The 14,451-nt window shown below is 49.6% G+C and overlaps 4 protein-coding genes across 4 annotated transcripts; 3 read left to right on the top strand and 1 right to left on the bottom strand.

Annotated features, from left to right (window-relative positions):
- Window positions 1-1,142, top strand: LOC108153477 (group XIIA secretory phospholipase A2). The gene is made up of 3 exons (XM_017283517.2): window positions 1-179; window positions 252-411; window positions 493-1,142. Exons 1-3 carry the CDS (start codon window positions 90-92, stop codon window positions 927-929), a joined length of 687 nt encoding a protein of 228 aa, XP_017139006.1. The 5' UTR covers window positions 1-89; the 3' UTR covers window positions 930-1,142.
- Window positions 1,143-1,890: 748 nt separating this feature from the next.
- On the top strand, window positions 1,891-3,743 carry LOC108153176 (E3 ubiquitin-protein ligase NRDP1). The gene is made up of 5 exons (XM_017282984.2): window positions 1,891-2,099; window positions 2,160-2,302; window positions 2,372-2,816; window positions 2,883-3,048; window positions 3,112-3,743. The coding sequence occupies exons 1-5, from the start codon at window positions 2,010-2,012 to the stop codon at window positions 3,213-3,215; spliced, it is 948 nt and encodes a 315-aa protein (XP_017138473.1). The 5' UTR covers window positions 1,891-2,009; the 3' UTR covers window positions 3,216-3,743.
- A 521-nt stretch (window positions 3,744-4,264) lies between these two features.
- Window positions 4,265-5,311, top strand: LOC108153177. Its single transcript, XM_017282985.2, has 2 exons — window positions 4,265-4,541; window positions 4,600-5,311. Exons 1-2 carry the CDS (start codon window positions 4,424-4,426, stop codon window positions 5,226-5,228), a joined length of 747 nt encoding a protein of 248 aa, XP_017138474.1. The 5' UTR covers window positions 4,265-4,423; the 3' UTR covers window positions 5,229-5,311.
- Window positions 5,312-6,588: 1,277 nt separating this feature from the next.
- Window positions 6,589-13,742, bottom strand: LOC108151988 (putative U5 small nuclear ribonucleoprotein 200 kDa helicase). Its single transcript, XM_017280953.2, has 6 exons — window positions 13,573-13,742; window positions 12,759-13,454; window positions 7,952-12,695; window positions 7,716-7,890; window positions 7,331-7,613; window positions 6,589-7,265 (listed from the first exon to the last, which is right to left on the bottom strand). Exons 1-6 carry the CDS (start codon window positions 13,615-13,617, stop codon window positions 6,780-6,782), a joined length of 6,429 nt encoding a protein of 2,142 aa, XP_017136442.1. The 5' UTR covers window positions 13,618-13,742; the 3' UTR covers window positions 6,589-6,779.
- Between the last annotated feature and the right edge of the window lie 709 nt (window positions 13,743-14,451).

The following is a 14,451-nucleotide window of genomic DNA, read 5'->3' as shown; positions in this document are numbered from 1 at the left end:
CTGTTTAAAAATCAAACAAAAATTGCTGCAGCTTATCCTATATCGTCGTCGCAATAAAAGATTAGTTTTACGCCGATATCAAACGCAAGATGCAGTTCTCATGGATGAAAGTGGCCATATACCTACTGACGTTTCTCACATACGCCTATTCCGGCTACGGATCAAGCACAATTGTTCATGTAAGTGAGCTCCTTTGGAATGAATGCACTTCACCCTTACTTAATCCGCAGTGATTCTATCACCCTGAACAGCTAAGGGATGCCATCATTGCCGCCGAGGCCATATTTGGTGACGTGTTCAAGAATCTCATCACAGTTGTACGCAAATTTCGCACCGTCCACGAAGTCTTCGATGCTGCCGTGGAGGAGAACTGCGTATATCAGTGTCCACCGCCAGACGGTGGGGGCCCAGGTACTGTGACGCAAATTGCGTTCGAATTATGTAAATGTTCAATACACTATGACAACTGACGTGTGTTTTGTGGATTTGCAGCCCCCCGAGCCGTTCAAAATAAGTTCTACACACCGACCGCAGACGGCTGCGGTTCGCTGGGATTGCGCATAAGCACGGACTACCTGCCGGCAGTGGAGATGGAAACTTGCTGCAACGACCACGACATCTGCTACGACACGTGCAACAGTGACAAGGAGCTGTGCGACCTGGACTTCAAGCGCTGCCTTTACAAGTACTGCGACAGCTATGAGAAATCCCTAACCAGTGACCTAATGACAAAGGGATGCAAAGCCGCCGCCAAGATGCTGTTCACCGGCACTCTAACGCTCGGCTGCAGGTCGTTTCTGGACTCACAGAAGCGCTCTTGCTACTGTGCCCCAGCTAAACCGACCTCCTATAATGGAAACAAGTATGCAAACAGCAAGGAAAAGCAGCAGCGCCAGAAGTTTGGCTGGAAGGATCGCAATGAGATATAGCACATAGCTAACGCATGGACGTATAAAAGGATTTATAATTAAGTATGTGTTAAATGTTGCTGTTAAACTTCGTTTCATGTTAGTTTTTAGTGGAGCCCATTTCCTGCCAATAATGGAAATCGGCTCTAACTGACGAATCTGAATTTTTATATTTATACACCAAAGAAAGTATCTCCCCAATAAACAAATATATGGATATTCTTACCAATGAAACACAGTCACGGGTTTAACATATGTTAAACATCATTTTAAATTGTTCGAAAATGTAGTCTACAAAAAATTTAGTTGATCTGAGTACTAGCACCAACCATATAGTCTATAGATGTGCCAGTTCATACACCGAATTGGATTGGATCACAGGGTATTCGGCTCTGGCGTTCTGTCATTTCAGCAGAGCCATGCAAGTGTTAGTATAACACTCACAAAAATATGTGATTGTATGCTTTGTTTTGTTTGGTTTCTGTTTTCGCTTGTGGTTCCAGCGTATTTGAAGGAATGGATGCACACGCATCGTTAGATTTCTGGCATTTGTGGACTATTTAATTTTCGACATGTTCGGTGCAGGTACTGGTGGCCGGATTTATCGTTCAAATTTACCGTCCGAGCCTCAGAAATATACCGAAACATACCGTCTCATTTAAAAAACAAAACCGTAAATATACTGATGAATGCAACTTCTATTTTACATATTCTTGGTTTTTGATCTTCCGTCGAATATTACTAGCTAGATAGATCTCTCAGCCATGCCTACATAGTTTTTTCCAATCAATGAATCAATTTTTTACGTGACTGGCTTATTTTAAACACTTGCTTTTGTTGGATTTTCTATAAACCTTTGAAAATTCAATTTAATAGATTGATGAAATTGACAAAATATACCATTATATACCGATATACCGTAAATATACTGTCAGTTCAATTTTGACATCGGCCGATAGTCCTGCTCTACGAAAATATATACTTTTGACATTTTACAGTACTGAAACGAAACAAGCGCAGCAAAAAGGTTTTGCAATCTGAAAAATGATTTATTAAAATTGTCTGTCTTTATGTTGAGGAACAAAAGGCATTAATCCAAAAATGGGCTACGATGTCAATCGATTTCAAGGAGAAGTGGACGAGGAGCTAACATGCCCCATATGCTCTGGGGTTCTGGAGGATCCGCTGCAGGTTTGTTTGCCCCCGGAACGAGAGTTCTTCTGAGTGCAACTTATAGTTTTGTTATTGCAGGCGGTCATGTGCGAGCACGCCTTCTGTCGCGGGTGCATCAACGAATGGCTGACACGGCAGCCCACATGTCCCGTGGATCGCAACGCTCTGACGACAGCCAATCTGCGAGCCGTGCCTCGCATATTGCGCAACCTACTGTCCAGGTGAGACCGACTGACCACCCACTACCCACGGCATTCTCTACCCTCATCTAATCACACACACACATTCAGACTATCAATTACCTGCGACAATGCACCGTATGGCTGCACAGCTGTGCTCAAACTAGACGTATATAATTCCCATTTGGAGGACTGTATCCACAATCCAAAGCGACCCTTTCCCTGTGAAAAAGGATGCGGCTTTGACATACCCAAGGACGAGCTAAAGGATCACAATTGCGTGAGGGAGCTGCGCACGCTGATCGTCAAGCAAACGGAGAAAATGGGCGAGCTCAAATCGGAGCTAACTGACCAGCAGCTGACCATCAACGAACTGAAAAGGGAACTGCAATTGTTCAAGGACTTTATGCGTGCCATGCGCGTCTCCAATCCGGCCATGCGCGCGATAGCCGACCAGATGGAGCGTGACGAGGTTATTCGCTGGAGTAGCGCCCTGCCCCGGGCCAGGGTCACACGCTGGGGGGGAATGATCTCTACGCCCGATGATGCACTGCAAGTGAGTGTTTTGCGAAGATTTGTGTGCACAGCTGGAGTGACTTACACCGTCTCTAATTCATTTCAGCTCATGATCAAGCGCGCTCTGTCCGAGTCGGGCTGCCCACCACACATTCTGGATAGTTTAATGGAGTTCTGCCACGAGAGACGCTGGCCGCGGGGCCTTAGCTCGCTAGAAACGCGTCAGAATAACCGCAGAATCTATGATAACTATATCTGTCGGCGCATTCCAGGTGAGTGGGTGAAGATTCCCCTCCACATAAGCCCGTAGACATCTCTATATACCTATCCACCAGGCAAACAAGCTGTGCTCGTGCTGAGCTGCGATAACCTACACATGACTGAGGATGTGATGATCGATCCGGGCCTGGTTATGATCTTTGCCCATGGCATCGAATAGGCCCATTAACACTACTTATCTTAGGTCAAGTTCTTACAATATCCCAACAGTGCTCAGTTTTGTTGATTCCTTAACATTAACATAAACATTAAGTTTAGGCATCATAATCGCGCAGTCGGTTTTGATCATCGTGTAGCCTTAGAACTAAGAAAACGCTCGCTATAAAGCTCTCACTCAAATGAAAAATCATCATACCATTCAAGCGCCTCATGACGACTCTCAAGTTGTACAAAAGAATATACATTTATTTCGGATCATTGTTTCTCTATTTAGTTCGTAAAAAATTATTCCTCCCATTTATACACACAACAACAAGTACATTATTCTTTTTGTCTAATTAAGCGATCTCAAGAAAGAAAAAAAAGATTTGTTATTGTTCTATATTCACTTCCGTTTTTTGGACCATGTGAGTGTCTTTATTTGTGTTTCAATTCCTATAGAGCACATTTTACTTAAAGTTTTGAAATTATTATCAATACTTATAGTAGTTTAAACAAGGAACAAGTAATAATAAAAGATTTACTCAAATTGTACTGATGCACACTCGACTCAAGTGGAAAACCGAACAATCGCTTGGACTGAGAAATCCCCAAATCAATAAGTTCACTGGGATGCTGCCCTGCCTGCCCCCTACACACACAATCACAGACACAAGCACGGCATCCATCTCCCGCTCTCTCTCTCTCTCGCCTTCTCCGCCTCCACATGCCGCCTCAGAAAAAGTTCTGCTGTGGAGAGGGGGAGCAACATCTGTTTCCAGAAAAGGAAATCAAGCCCACAGCAGGGGCAAAAAAAATAAACAAAACAAAAGAAAACCAAACTAGTTCCTCAACGAGCTTTACTCTTTGAAAAAAGTCAATTTGGAAAACCGGTTTCGGCTTTTGTACACCCGTTTTGAATCGTTTTTTTCCTACATAATATAACATTATTAAATGCTTCTGCCTGTTACATGTGCCAAAATCTGTTGGCCATACACACACGTATACATATATACACATATATATGTGTAAATTTATTTGCTGAAACATATTTGGATTATTGATGGAAACCATTAGCGAGATCGTTTCAGGGGACGCCCCCCGTGGCGATTGAAAAGTGAGAGTTGATCGGCAGAAAGGCGGAGATAGATATTTTCAAACAGTTTTTATTGAAGCTTCGTAGCTAGCGGACGTGTCCAGCTACGATCTCGCCCAGAGAACAGAGCCAAAATGAATGTGTCAATTTTTGTACTAATTGTGGGTGTCGTCTGCTTGGGGGCTGCGTCAGCAGCGCCTCAGTTGAGACAACGGAACGAGAAGCAGGTCCAGACGGTCGAGGATGAGTTCCGTAAGTGTAAATATTCTTTAAGTCGTGCTATTATTCAACGATAATGTTCCAACTGCAGCATACAAGGGGGCCACCATTGAGGAAGTGGTTGTGGAGTCTGCGCTGTACATCAAGCCCAAGGCTACACAGCAGATGAGACGCGTACGTTCGGCAGATTCAGCGGATTCCCCCCTCCAAGGCATCTATGCGACCCACAAGCGGGTGAAGCGTGGCCGGAGAGGCGGTGCCACGCAGGTAGGCACCTCAGCAGGAGCTGGGGGAACTAATGCCGGTGTTGTTGTCGGCGCCGGACCCGATGGCGGCAATGCCAATGCCAATGTCCAGCTGAATCCGTTCGGTCCTCTCGGCCCCAGCGGCTTCAACCAGGAACAGGCTGCCTCCAACGGCGCTGCCCACAGCAACTACAACAACGGATTCAATGCCGGCTCCTCGGCGGCCGATGCCCAGGCCCAGGGATTCCAGTCGCAGACCGCTAATGGCTCCTTCGGCGCCTCCTCCGCCAGCACAGCCACCCAGTCGCAGAACATCAGTCCATTCGGCAGCAACAATGCCGCTGGAGCTTCCCTGAGTCAGGTCTACAAGCTGCCGAACGGCCAGACGATCAACTTCAGTTCCACCAATAGCTTTGCCAACAACGGGGCCAATAAGGGGAGCAGTCACGGCGCAGCAGTGTCTGTGAGCCGCTAATCGCTCGACAGCTGGGGATCAAAATCCAATATTCAGATTTTTATTTTCAGTGTGCAAATAAACACTAATTTTCGAATGAAATTTATATAATTTTAATATATGTATGTGTTTAGGAAGAAAGTTTTCGAGGGGGCTTGCTAGCTGTGGGCCATCGATGATCGATCCGTACGTTAAAAAAACCAGAGAATGCGATTTTGATTTTCGGGTTAGCCAGATCATTCGATCCGATAATTTTGAAACAACAAATTGCGAATTCCCGTTAACAGATACAATATCGATATCAATATCGAATTTGTCGCCATTTTTGGTTTCTTATAATGAGATTGCCAAAAACGATGGCATATTTAACTATAATTATACAATTTTGAAAAGAAAAACAGATTTTTTTATCAAGTGAAATAGTGCAAAATAATTTGGAAATGAAAACGATCGATAACAAAAATTTGCGAAAACAGAATCCGGATAAGCGTTTTAAAAAGTACTAGAAAATACTAAAAAAGACTACAAAAAGTATAGGCAAAATATACCGTCGACACTCTGTTCGCCTGGTATCCCGATTTAAAATCTTATTTGAGGGTTTTTTGTTGGAGAACATTTTTTTCCTGTGATCGGGAATTCTGTGATCCTGTGAACATCCTTGATCTGATAGTTCTCAGCAAGGATCAAGGATATTTTCTGCAGTCATGGCTTCCTGTGATCAGAAAAATATCCTTGATCCTTGGATAAGGACCTCGACATCGCCAGCCATATGTTCATATTTAGTTTTCTTGGGTATTTGTAGGCCAACTTCTTGTGATCGCAAAAATGTCCTTTGTTCGATGCAGTCCTCATCAAGGATTAAGGACATTTTCCCCTTTCGCATATTTAGGTTTCTCTGTTATTTGCGAGCCGATGGAGTCCTTATCCGCATCCGCCCGAAAGTATGCCTTACTTTTTATAAGCCCATTCCGAACATATGCTTTCAGATTTCCGGCCAGCCTGAAAGTATGCTATAGTTTGAACAATCCTCCAATTCCACCACTATACATCCGATCTGGACGTGCCACGCCTTCTCGTAATCGGAATAATGTCCCCGATCGTTTAGGGGCATCAAGGACAATAAGGATATTGCCTGTACCATTTCTCACCCTATCTGGACGTGCCCGCCTTCTTGTAATTGGAGTACATCCCCAATCGCTTGAATCCAGATCTACGGCAAGGACCATAATGAATACCTTTTAAACGGGGTGTTTTTTAAAGATTTTTAATTTATTTTAACCATTTCTCGTCCGATTTACACCATTCTGTGCTTCCCTGATCGTTTGCGACCAGTCCTACAAACCCCCGATGCCCTGTGTCGTGAGTGAGGACCTTCATTTTGCACGTTTGATATAGCCAGGCCTGGGGCCGGGGGCCCGATCGGACTAAGCATTGATGTTATTATGAGTGTAGCAATATTATGTAAAGAATTATAATTAAAAAATGAAAATTATGAAATATGTGGACAAAATGTATATTTATGCTGTGCTAGACGCCTAGGCTTCTGAGCATTTCCTAATCTTAACCTGCTTCCTATTCCGACTCGCTCTCACTCTCCGACTGGAAATCGCCCACCTCGATGGAGAAACCGTACTCCTGATCGCAGCCCAAGTAGGAGTCGCTCATGTAGTACAAGGTATAGTCATGTTTGCCCGGACTGGGGGCCACAAAGTCCAGCTTGACCTTGGCCTTCTGTTGGAGCGTGAGGCGTTTGATGGAGAGCAGGGAATTAGTCTTGGGATCACCAATAACGACCCACCAGCCCTCCTCGCGCTTCTGCGGGAAGAAGGGTGCGATGACGGGGCCGGTGACCTCATCTTCGCGCTCCAGCTGGACCACCACATTGATCGTGGATCCCGAATTGATGCGGTCCTTATCGACCACCTCATAGTTGAGCTCAATGTTGGGATACCGATTGCAGAATCGGGCCACATCGGCCATCTGCGCATCGGAGAGCTGCAACAGACGCGAACGATCCTCATCCTCCAGCTCCATGATGTCGAAAACAGTTTCGATTTTCTGAAAATAAAACAAAACAAAACGGGTCAGAGAGGATTGCTGGCAGAGTTATCCTCTGGTCGTACCTTCTCAGTGCATCGCTTGACAATATCGACACTAAAGTGAGGCAATTGTCGCAAGTAGGAATCCTTGGTCCACATGGCCTGGGTGACCATCTGGGCCAGTTCCATGGCAGCCACGGCCGGCGAAAGCCATCCATTCGAGCTCAAAACATCCACACAGGCCTGTATCAGACGAATGGCCCGGCTCAATATCTGTTCCGTGTCGCCCTGCAGTTCGGGTCCCAACTGCAGCCGCGACAGATGTGCCTGGAGCAGCAAATTGGTCTTGATATGCGGATCATTAAATCTGTGGGAAGAGAGAATTGTTAGTCATCAACACGGATGAAGATGGGAATGGGGATGGCGATGTGGATGTGGATGGAGGATTGGTGAGCGAATCGAAACCTACTTGGGTGCCGTCTCATTGGGTCCTGTGAGCTTGTTGGGCAGGCGCTGGGACAGAGTGCGCAGGACCTGCTCCTCGTGATGCCTGACCACCACATCCTCGTACTCCGCTGCCGACGAGATGATCTCCAGCAGGCCGCGCACTTTGGTCTTGCTGTTCAAGGACAAACTGAAGAGCTCTGTGGAGGCGGAAAGAGAGACATTATAGTGGGGTCTTGTAGAAAGTTGTCCGCACCTTACCAATGGTCGTATAGTTGATGTAATAATAGGCCGCAATCATGCCCAGATTGAGCGGCAGGGTATCCATGTCGTCCTCGACACTGATGCACTTGGACTGCTCCAGATCACTGAGAGTGTTCTCCACCAGCTCGGACAGATGATCGGACAGATGGCGATGTGTGACGCCCTGAAGATTGTAGTAATTGGGATTCTGGGTCAATCGCCTGTAGAGGAATGTCCACGTGAGATAGTCCACGGCATCCTGCTTGTTCTCAATCGTTTTGGTCACCACCTCGGCATTGAAGTGGTCGTGCATGCGATGATCGAGATGGCTTTCGATGGGCAGCGGCTCGTTGATGAACTTCTTGAAGAAGTCTTTCTTGCTGCTCTGGCACATGAGCACGCACTTGGCATCGGCGTCCTCGTTGGGCCGATTGGCGCGTCCCACCATCTGGAGCACGTCCGTGATGGGGTAGTCCTCGTACGAGTGATTCTTGCCGTTGTAGAACTGCGTGTCCATGATGATGATTAGATGGGCCGAGATGCTCATGCCCCAGCAGAGATCGCGCGAGACGACGGCCAGCTGCACAGCGCCCGAATCGAAGAGTTGCTCCACCAAACGATGGTCTGACGAGGACAGACCCTCGTGCAGGTAGGCCACACCCTGGGCCAGGGTCTCCTTCAGGGTCTTGTCGGTCATTCGCTCCAGGAATGGCTTGATGTCCTCCTCCTCGGCATGGAAGAAACGATTCGGTTGCAGATCGGACGCAGCGTACGTCAGGATATCGATGGCCGTCAGCCGTGCCTGCTTCCTGGAGGAGACAAACACAATCACCGGCTTGTGGGCACTGTACTTGAGGATGGCATTGTACACCGGCTTCGACATGGTGGCGATTCTGGTCGCATTGTGCGTCACATTGAATCCCTGAATGTGCAGCTCCAGAGGAATGGGTCTCACACTTGGATGGAAATTGAAGGTGGCATTCGGATTGCAGCCCAGCCACTGGGCCACATCCCGGGCATCGGTCAGAGAGGCGGACAGGGCCACGATTCTGATCTGCTTCTCGATCTGCGAGCTTATGTACCGCATCCTGGAGCACACAATCTCCAGCACAGGACCCTCCTCGCCGCCCACCAGCTGCAGTTCGTCGACAATGAACAGATTCACCAGCTGGACGTTCTTCCTCTGCTTCCAGCGTCGCGAGAGCACATCCCACTTGTCAGCCGTCGTGATCACCAGCTGTCCCTTGGCTATCAGCTTCAGATCCGTTCCAGTTTCGCCCGTCAGCTTCACCACCTTGATGTCCAGTGTCCCGAACTTTTGATGCCAGTCGGCAAAGACCAGGTCAGCGAGGGCCTCCTCGGACACCAAGTAGACGCAGCGGGCCTCCGTCTGGGTGGTGAACAGTCGCATGATGGCGAACTCTGCGATCGTCATCTTGCCGGAACCTGTTGGGGCGCCCACAAACACATTTTCGTCGCTGTTGTAGACGGCGTTGAAGACCTGCGTCTGGATGGGATTGAACTGGGGGAAGCGCTGCGCGTAAAACGACTCGAATTTCGGCTGACGCAGAGCACTGATCGGCAGCGGTTGCAGATCCAGCAGCTCCGTGGGCGGTAGATTCTTCTCCGGCAGTATCAAATGCCTGAACGAGACGGGCAGCTGGGTCTCTGCGCCAATCCAGCGATCGGAGACGATCCGGAGAAAGTACTGCGGCGGCAAAGGCTCAAAGACGGGCACAAAGAACTTCAGCTGATGCTCGTCCTGGGCGTACTTCTGCTTCAGCAGAAAGAACTCATGATGCAGTATCAGCTCCGAGTCGACATCCTCGATGAGCACCCAAAAGCCCTCCGAGGCGCCATGTACCTTTTCGTCCCACTGGAAGTCCGGCGTGATGGTCAGCTCCACTCTAAGGGTGCCTCGGGTGATCGGCTGGATGTGCGTCGAAAGCTCCAGCTTGGGGAATTGATGCACAAACTTGTGTATGGTCTTGCCCAGCTTCGGCACGCGGATCAGCTCGCCCAGCTCGTGCGGCTCCAGGTCGTACAGCCGCGACCAGGGGAAGTGCTTCTTCTCCAGCTTCTTGGCTATTTCGTCGGGCATCTTCTTGAACTGCCGCAGCGGTGTCATCGACTGCCACATCCTCCGGTCAATCATCTTGCACAGCGTCAGCGTTTTGTCGGCCAACTGTGCCCAGCCACGCGTGAGGACAATCTCGAAGATGGCTCTCATGAGCCGAGCAGCCGACTGGGTGATGAAGACCATGTCCGACATCAGGGCAAAGCCCTCCAGCTTCAGTTGGGAAATGTACGCCTGCAGCAGGACATTCACCTTGGCGCTGTGCTCCTCGATGGACTCCTTGATGGGTATGGGCACGCGCTCCATCAGCTTCTGCAGCTCCAGCTTCTCCTCCTCCCGCACCGAAATGTGACGGAACTCCGAGGACAGCGAGAACACCCGAAACAGCTCAATCTCGCTGAGCGTCTGCTTCAGCAGCTGGTTGTACGTGAGCATCGTCTCGTGAGTGAGATAATAGTGGGATGCAATGCGTCCCAGATCCGTCACCTGAAAGTGTCCCGTCTTCCGCTCGTACTTGACCAGACCGCTCCGCTCCAGGCAACAGGCGGCCGTGTGCAGCAGATCCGCTCGATGCTGCTCCAGCAGGGGATCCGCCTTGATGGCGTCATGCGAGACCCCATAGAGCGTGGGGTTCCTCAGCATGCGGATGTAGAGGTACGTGTAGCCCAGCCAGTTGACGGCATCCTGCAGATGCTGCACTGTGCCGAGGACAATCTCGGCGTTGAGCATGTCCGGCAGCTTCGAGATGAACTGCGACTCGATGGGCAGCTGCTGGTTGAGCAGCGACAAGTAGAACTGCAGCTCGCTGTGATTGGTTATGAGGATGCCCTCGCCCTTGGTGTCGTACTGGGGTCGTCCGGCACGACCCAACATCTGGAGGACATCCAATGCGCTCAGCTCCACCCAGCGTCCCTTCTCCGGATTGTAGACCTGCGTTCCCTTGATGATCACCGTGTGTGCGGGAAGATTGACGCCCCAGGCCAGGGTGGCCGTGGATACCAGCACCTGGATGTGACGATCCGCAAAGAGATCCTCCACCAAGGTACGATCGACGCGCGTCATTCCGGCATGATGGATGGCGAAGCCGTAGGGAAGGAGCTCCTTCAGTTCCGAGTTCTTTACCTGCTCGGCCTCCGTGCGGAGCACCTCCATGCTGGCCGAACCCTCTCTCAGGAAGCTGCCCAAGGTGTCCTGCTCCAGGCACATATCCCTCACCGCTCGGGCCGTCTTGCCGGTCTCCTTGCGCGAGTGGACAAACACCAGCACTTGATTCCGTCCCGCATGCTCCATGGTCTTCTCGTAGACGATCTCGTTCATCACCTGGAAACGCTTGAGGGCCTTCTTCTCCGTCACACCGATGTACTGCTGCTCCAGGGATACGGGACGATAGCTGTTGTCAAAGTAGAAGAGGCCCTTGTCCGGTTTGACGCGCAAGAACGTGGCCACATCCTGGTAATTGGGCAGGGTGGCGGATAGCCCCACCAGGCGCACATCTTCCTGCGTCGTCTCAATATTCCGAATGGTACGAGCCACCAGTGCCTCCAGCACCGGACCACGTTCATCGTGCAGCAGATGGATCTCGTCAATGATGACCAAACGCACCAGACTGACAAACGTGCGCTCTCCCCCCTTCCGGGTGATGATGTCCCACTTCTCCGGCGTGCACACAATCACCTGGGTGGCGGCTATCTGCTCTCTGGTCAGCTGATGGTCGCCCGTCAGCTCGGACACGACGAGATTATAGCAGGCGAGACGTCGTCCAAAGTTTCCAACCATTTCCTGCACCAAAGACTTCATTGGGGCCACATAGATGATCTTGAAATCCTGCGTATTGATGGTGCCATCCTCGTTGATATGCTTCCCGATCTCCCGCATCATTGTGAGCAGAGCCACATTCGTTTTGCCCGCACCGGTGGGGGCACACAGCAGCATATTCTCGTCGCTGTCGAGGGCTGCCTTGTACAGGCGACTCTGGATGCGATTCAGGGTCTTGAACCCCTCGAAGACGGGCTGACAGTACTTGGGCAGCTTATCGATGGGCTGTAGCTCCTCGTTGTCGTCAAAGGGTACGGCCTTGAGTGCGGGGACGTGCACCTCCTCGTAGCCCTTGCGCTGCTTCCTGTAGGAACCGTCGGGCAGTTGGCAGCGTTTGTTCGCCATGAAATGGGAGCCGTGGGTGAAGGCCAGCTCGTCCAGCTCCAGCAGTTGACGCACGCCAGCCACCTGGCCGGCCGCTGCTGCGCCACCATCTTCAGCATCGCCCTTGCCCCGCTTATTGCCTCTCGTCTCACCCTCTTCCTGCTCCTCCGACTTGCCCGTGTCCAGCTGCCGCAGGATTTTCGCGAGGGACGTGTTGCCGCGCATCTTTTCGCGTATCCGCTGGCGCTCACTGTCCGTCTGGGCAGAGGCCAGCATGGTGCAGTAGAGGATCATCTGGCGATTCAGCTTCAGCTGCTTGATGAAGTCAAAGCAATCGTAGCCCAGCAGCAGCACCAACTGGTTCTCGCAGTCCCGCTCATCGGCGGCATCTTTCAGGATCTTGAGCACATCTGCAGACTTGCTCTGCGACACCATGGCATCCTTGTAGAACTTGCTGAGGCAACGCTGCAGCCAGTAGGCATCGATGTCCAGGGGATGGAGGATCCGATCCTTCTTTACATTGGTGGCAGCCTCCTCATTGGCAAGCTGGGGAGGAAGAAGATTATCCATTAAATCAATGTCGATGCGTACCACCGATGATATACTCACGTTCTCTGCGTGCAGGGTGTGATCAATGCGCGCCTCTTCGCCCTCATCTGGCACATCATCGTCCCGTATCTCGCCATACATGTCGTTGTCGCTCTCCTCCTCGGACTCCTCGAACTGCACGTTGATGCCGTACTGCTCGTCAATCTGCTCCTCCGTGTTGGTGGTGGCTGTCAGTGCGTTTACGGCATCGCTGCCAAAGTCTGTGATCTTCTTGCCCAGGTTGACCAGCAACGCGAATCGTTCATCTGTCACCGCGCCCAGCAGGCTGTCCGTTTCCCGCTTGCGTTCGCGATCCTTTAGCCGATCATTCTTCAGCACAGCCAAGATCTCATCTGCCGCACCGCACAGGATATCTCTGGGCTGATCCCCCAAGGCCTCTTGGATGAAACTCAGCAGCACCTCGTAGGTCTGACGCGTCTCCTGGGTCTTTGGGCGGTACACAATGCCGACCATCTCGTCAATGCCCTCAGAGAGCAGAGTGGCACCCTTCATGCGCTCGAAATCGTACTGGGCTTCGTCACGCTTCTGTCGTTTCACCTTCCGCTCCTCTGTCTTTTCCGGCTTGGTGCGCTGGTACCGGTCACCCATTCGCGTGCCATCCAACTTTCCCACCAGGGAACAGACCTCGCCAGTGGCTTCATCACGACGTGGACGCTCGATGAGTCGTACATCGGCTTGCAGCACAAGATTAGAGTTCTGAAAATACACACAAAAATATATTACATTTTGCAAAATTTTCTTGCAAACGTTTGCCACAGACACAGACGCCGCATGGAGCGGTGAAAATTTTGTAAGCTGTCTGTTTGGTACTTACCGCCTTGTACTCGTACTGCAATTGACGTGCTGCGGCATCCGCCATGACTGTTTATCGTTTCACTTAGGGTTTTAGCGATGTAATTAACCTATTTTAGTTCTTTATTCAATAAAATTGTGAAATATGCCGCTGTTTTTGGTTGCAAACAGTGTGACCGCGGATTTATTGATAGAATATACCGTGACACGCAGAAATATACCTTCTCATTTCTTAAATATACCGTAAATATATCGATGAAAAACGAACTTAGCCCACTTCAGACCGCTCTTTTTTAACAGGTGAACATTTTTGGTTGAACCGCGGAAAAAAACCCTTTATGTAAATTTCTCTATACTTAAAAACAACATTACCATGATACCTTTCACATGAAGTGCGCTGAAATTGTTCAAGTTCCATAATTTTCGTGGAGTGGCGTATAAGGGGTTAATCGTCCTCTGTCCATGATCGAAAATAATATTCTTTGATTTTAAAATTTTTTTAAATTTACTATTGTCCTATTTACTTTAATTAATGTAAATATTCCTTTTTCCAAGCTTATTTGAAGCATGGCTAATGACTTTCTCTCATATTGACATTGTTCGGAGCAGAACCCAGCCGATTAGCTGCTTGCCAAATAGCACCTAATTCTTGGCCCTCAGCCGCTTATTTTGTTTGTTACTTATGTCTATGTCACTCATTTGTTTGTTAAAGCTTTGCGCTTGCTTGCCCTGCTAAACGCTCTCTGCCAGCTCGCTCTTCGCTATCTCCGCTTTGCGTCTGCCTACCGACGTCGGCCGAGCGAAGCTGCGCTTAGCGATCGGAGCGGCAATGTAAAGGGCAGGCAAGCCACACTTGCAATTTGGATGTTACGCATTAAAGAACATATCGTAATTTTATTTC

This window comes from Drosophila miranda, chromosome XR, assembly GCF_003369915.1.
Source record: "Drosophila miranda strain MSH22 chromosome XR, D.miranda_PacBio2.1, whole genome shotgun sequence".
Taxonomy (NCBI): domain Eukaryota; kingdom Metazoa; phylum Arthropoda; class Insecta; order Diptera; family Drosophilidae; genus Drosophila; species Drosophila miranda.
This window is presented reverse-complemented; position numbering and strand designations above follow the sequence as displayed.

What these genes read in the sequence shown, in the direction of transcription:
- LOC108153177 (XM_017282985.2), top strand. Translation starts at nt 4,424, where the DNA reads ATGAATGTGTCAATTTTTGTACTAATTGTGGGTGTCGTCTGCTTGGGG. An exon ending in GACGGTCGAGGATGAGTTCC is followed by an intron (nt 4,542 to 4,599) that starts GTAAGTGTAAAT and finishes TTCCAACTGCAG; the next exon opens with CATACAAGGGGGCCACCATT.
- LOC108153477 (XM_017283517.2), top strand. Translation starts at nt 90, where the DNA reads ATGCAGTTCTCATGGATGAAAGTGGCCATATACCTACTGACGTTTCTC. An exon ending in GATCAAGCACAATTGTTCAT is followed by an intron (nt 180 to 251) that starts GTAAGTGAGCTC and finishes CACCCTGAACAG; the next exon opens with CTAAGGGATGCCATCATTGC. An exon ending in GCCAGACGGTGGGGGCCCAG is followed by an intron (nt 412 to 492) that starts GTACTGTGACGC and finishes GTGGATTTGCAG; the next exon opens with CCCCCCGAGCCGTTCAAAAT.
- LOC108151988 (XM_017280953.2), bottom strand. Translation starts at nt 13,617, where the DNA reads ATGGCGGATGCCGCAGCACGTCAATTGCAGTACGAGTACAAGGCG. An exon ending in TGCAGTACGAGTACAAGGCG is followed by an intron (nt 13,455 to 13,572) that starts GTAAGTACCAAA and finishes GTGTATTTTCAG; the next exon opens with AACTCTAATCTTGTGCTGCA. An exon ending in CCCAATGAGACGGCACCCAA is followed by an intron (nt 7,614 to 7,715) that starts GTAGGTTTCGAT and finishes CTCTTCCCACAG; the next exon opens with ATTTAATGATCCGCATATCA.
- LOC108153176 (XM_017282984.2), top strand. Translation starts at nt 2,010, where the DNA reads ATGGGCTACGATGTCAATCGATTTCAAGGAGAAGTGGACGAGGAGCTA. An exon ending in TTCTGGAGGATCCGCTGCAG is followed by an intron (nt 2,100 to 2,159) that starts GTTTGTTTGCCC and finishes TTGTTATTGCAG; the next exon opens with GCGGTCATGTGCGAGCACGC. An exon ending in TATCTGTCGGCGCATTCCAG is followed by an intron (nt 3,049 to 3,111) that starts GTGAGTGGGTGA and finishes CCTATCCACCAG; the next exon opens with GCAAACAAGCTGTGCTCGTG.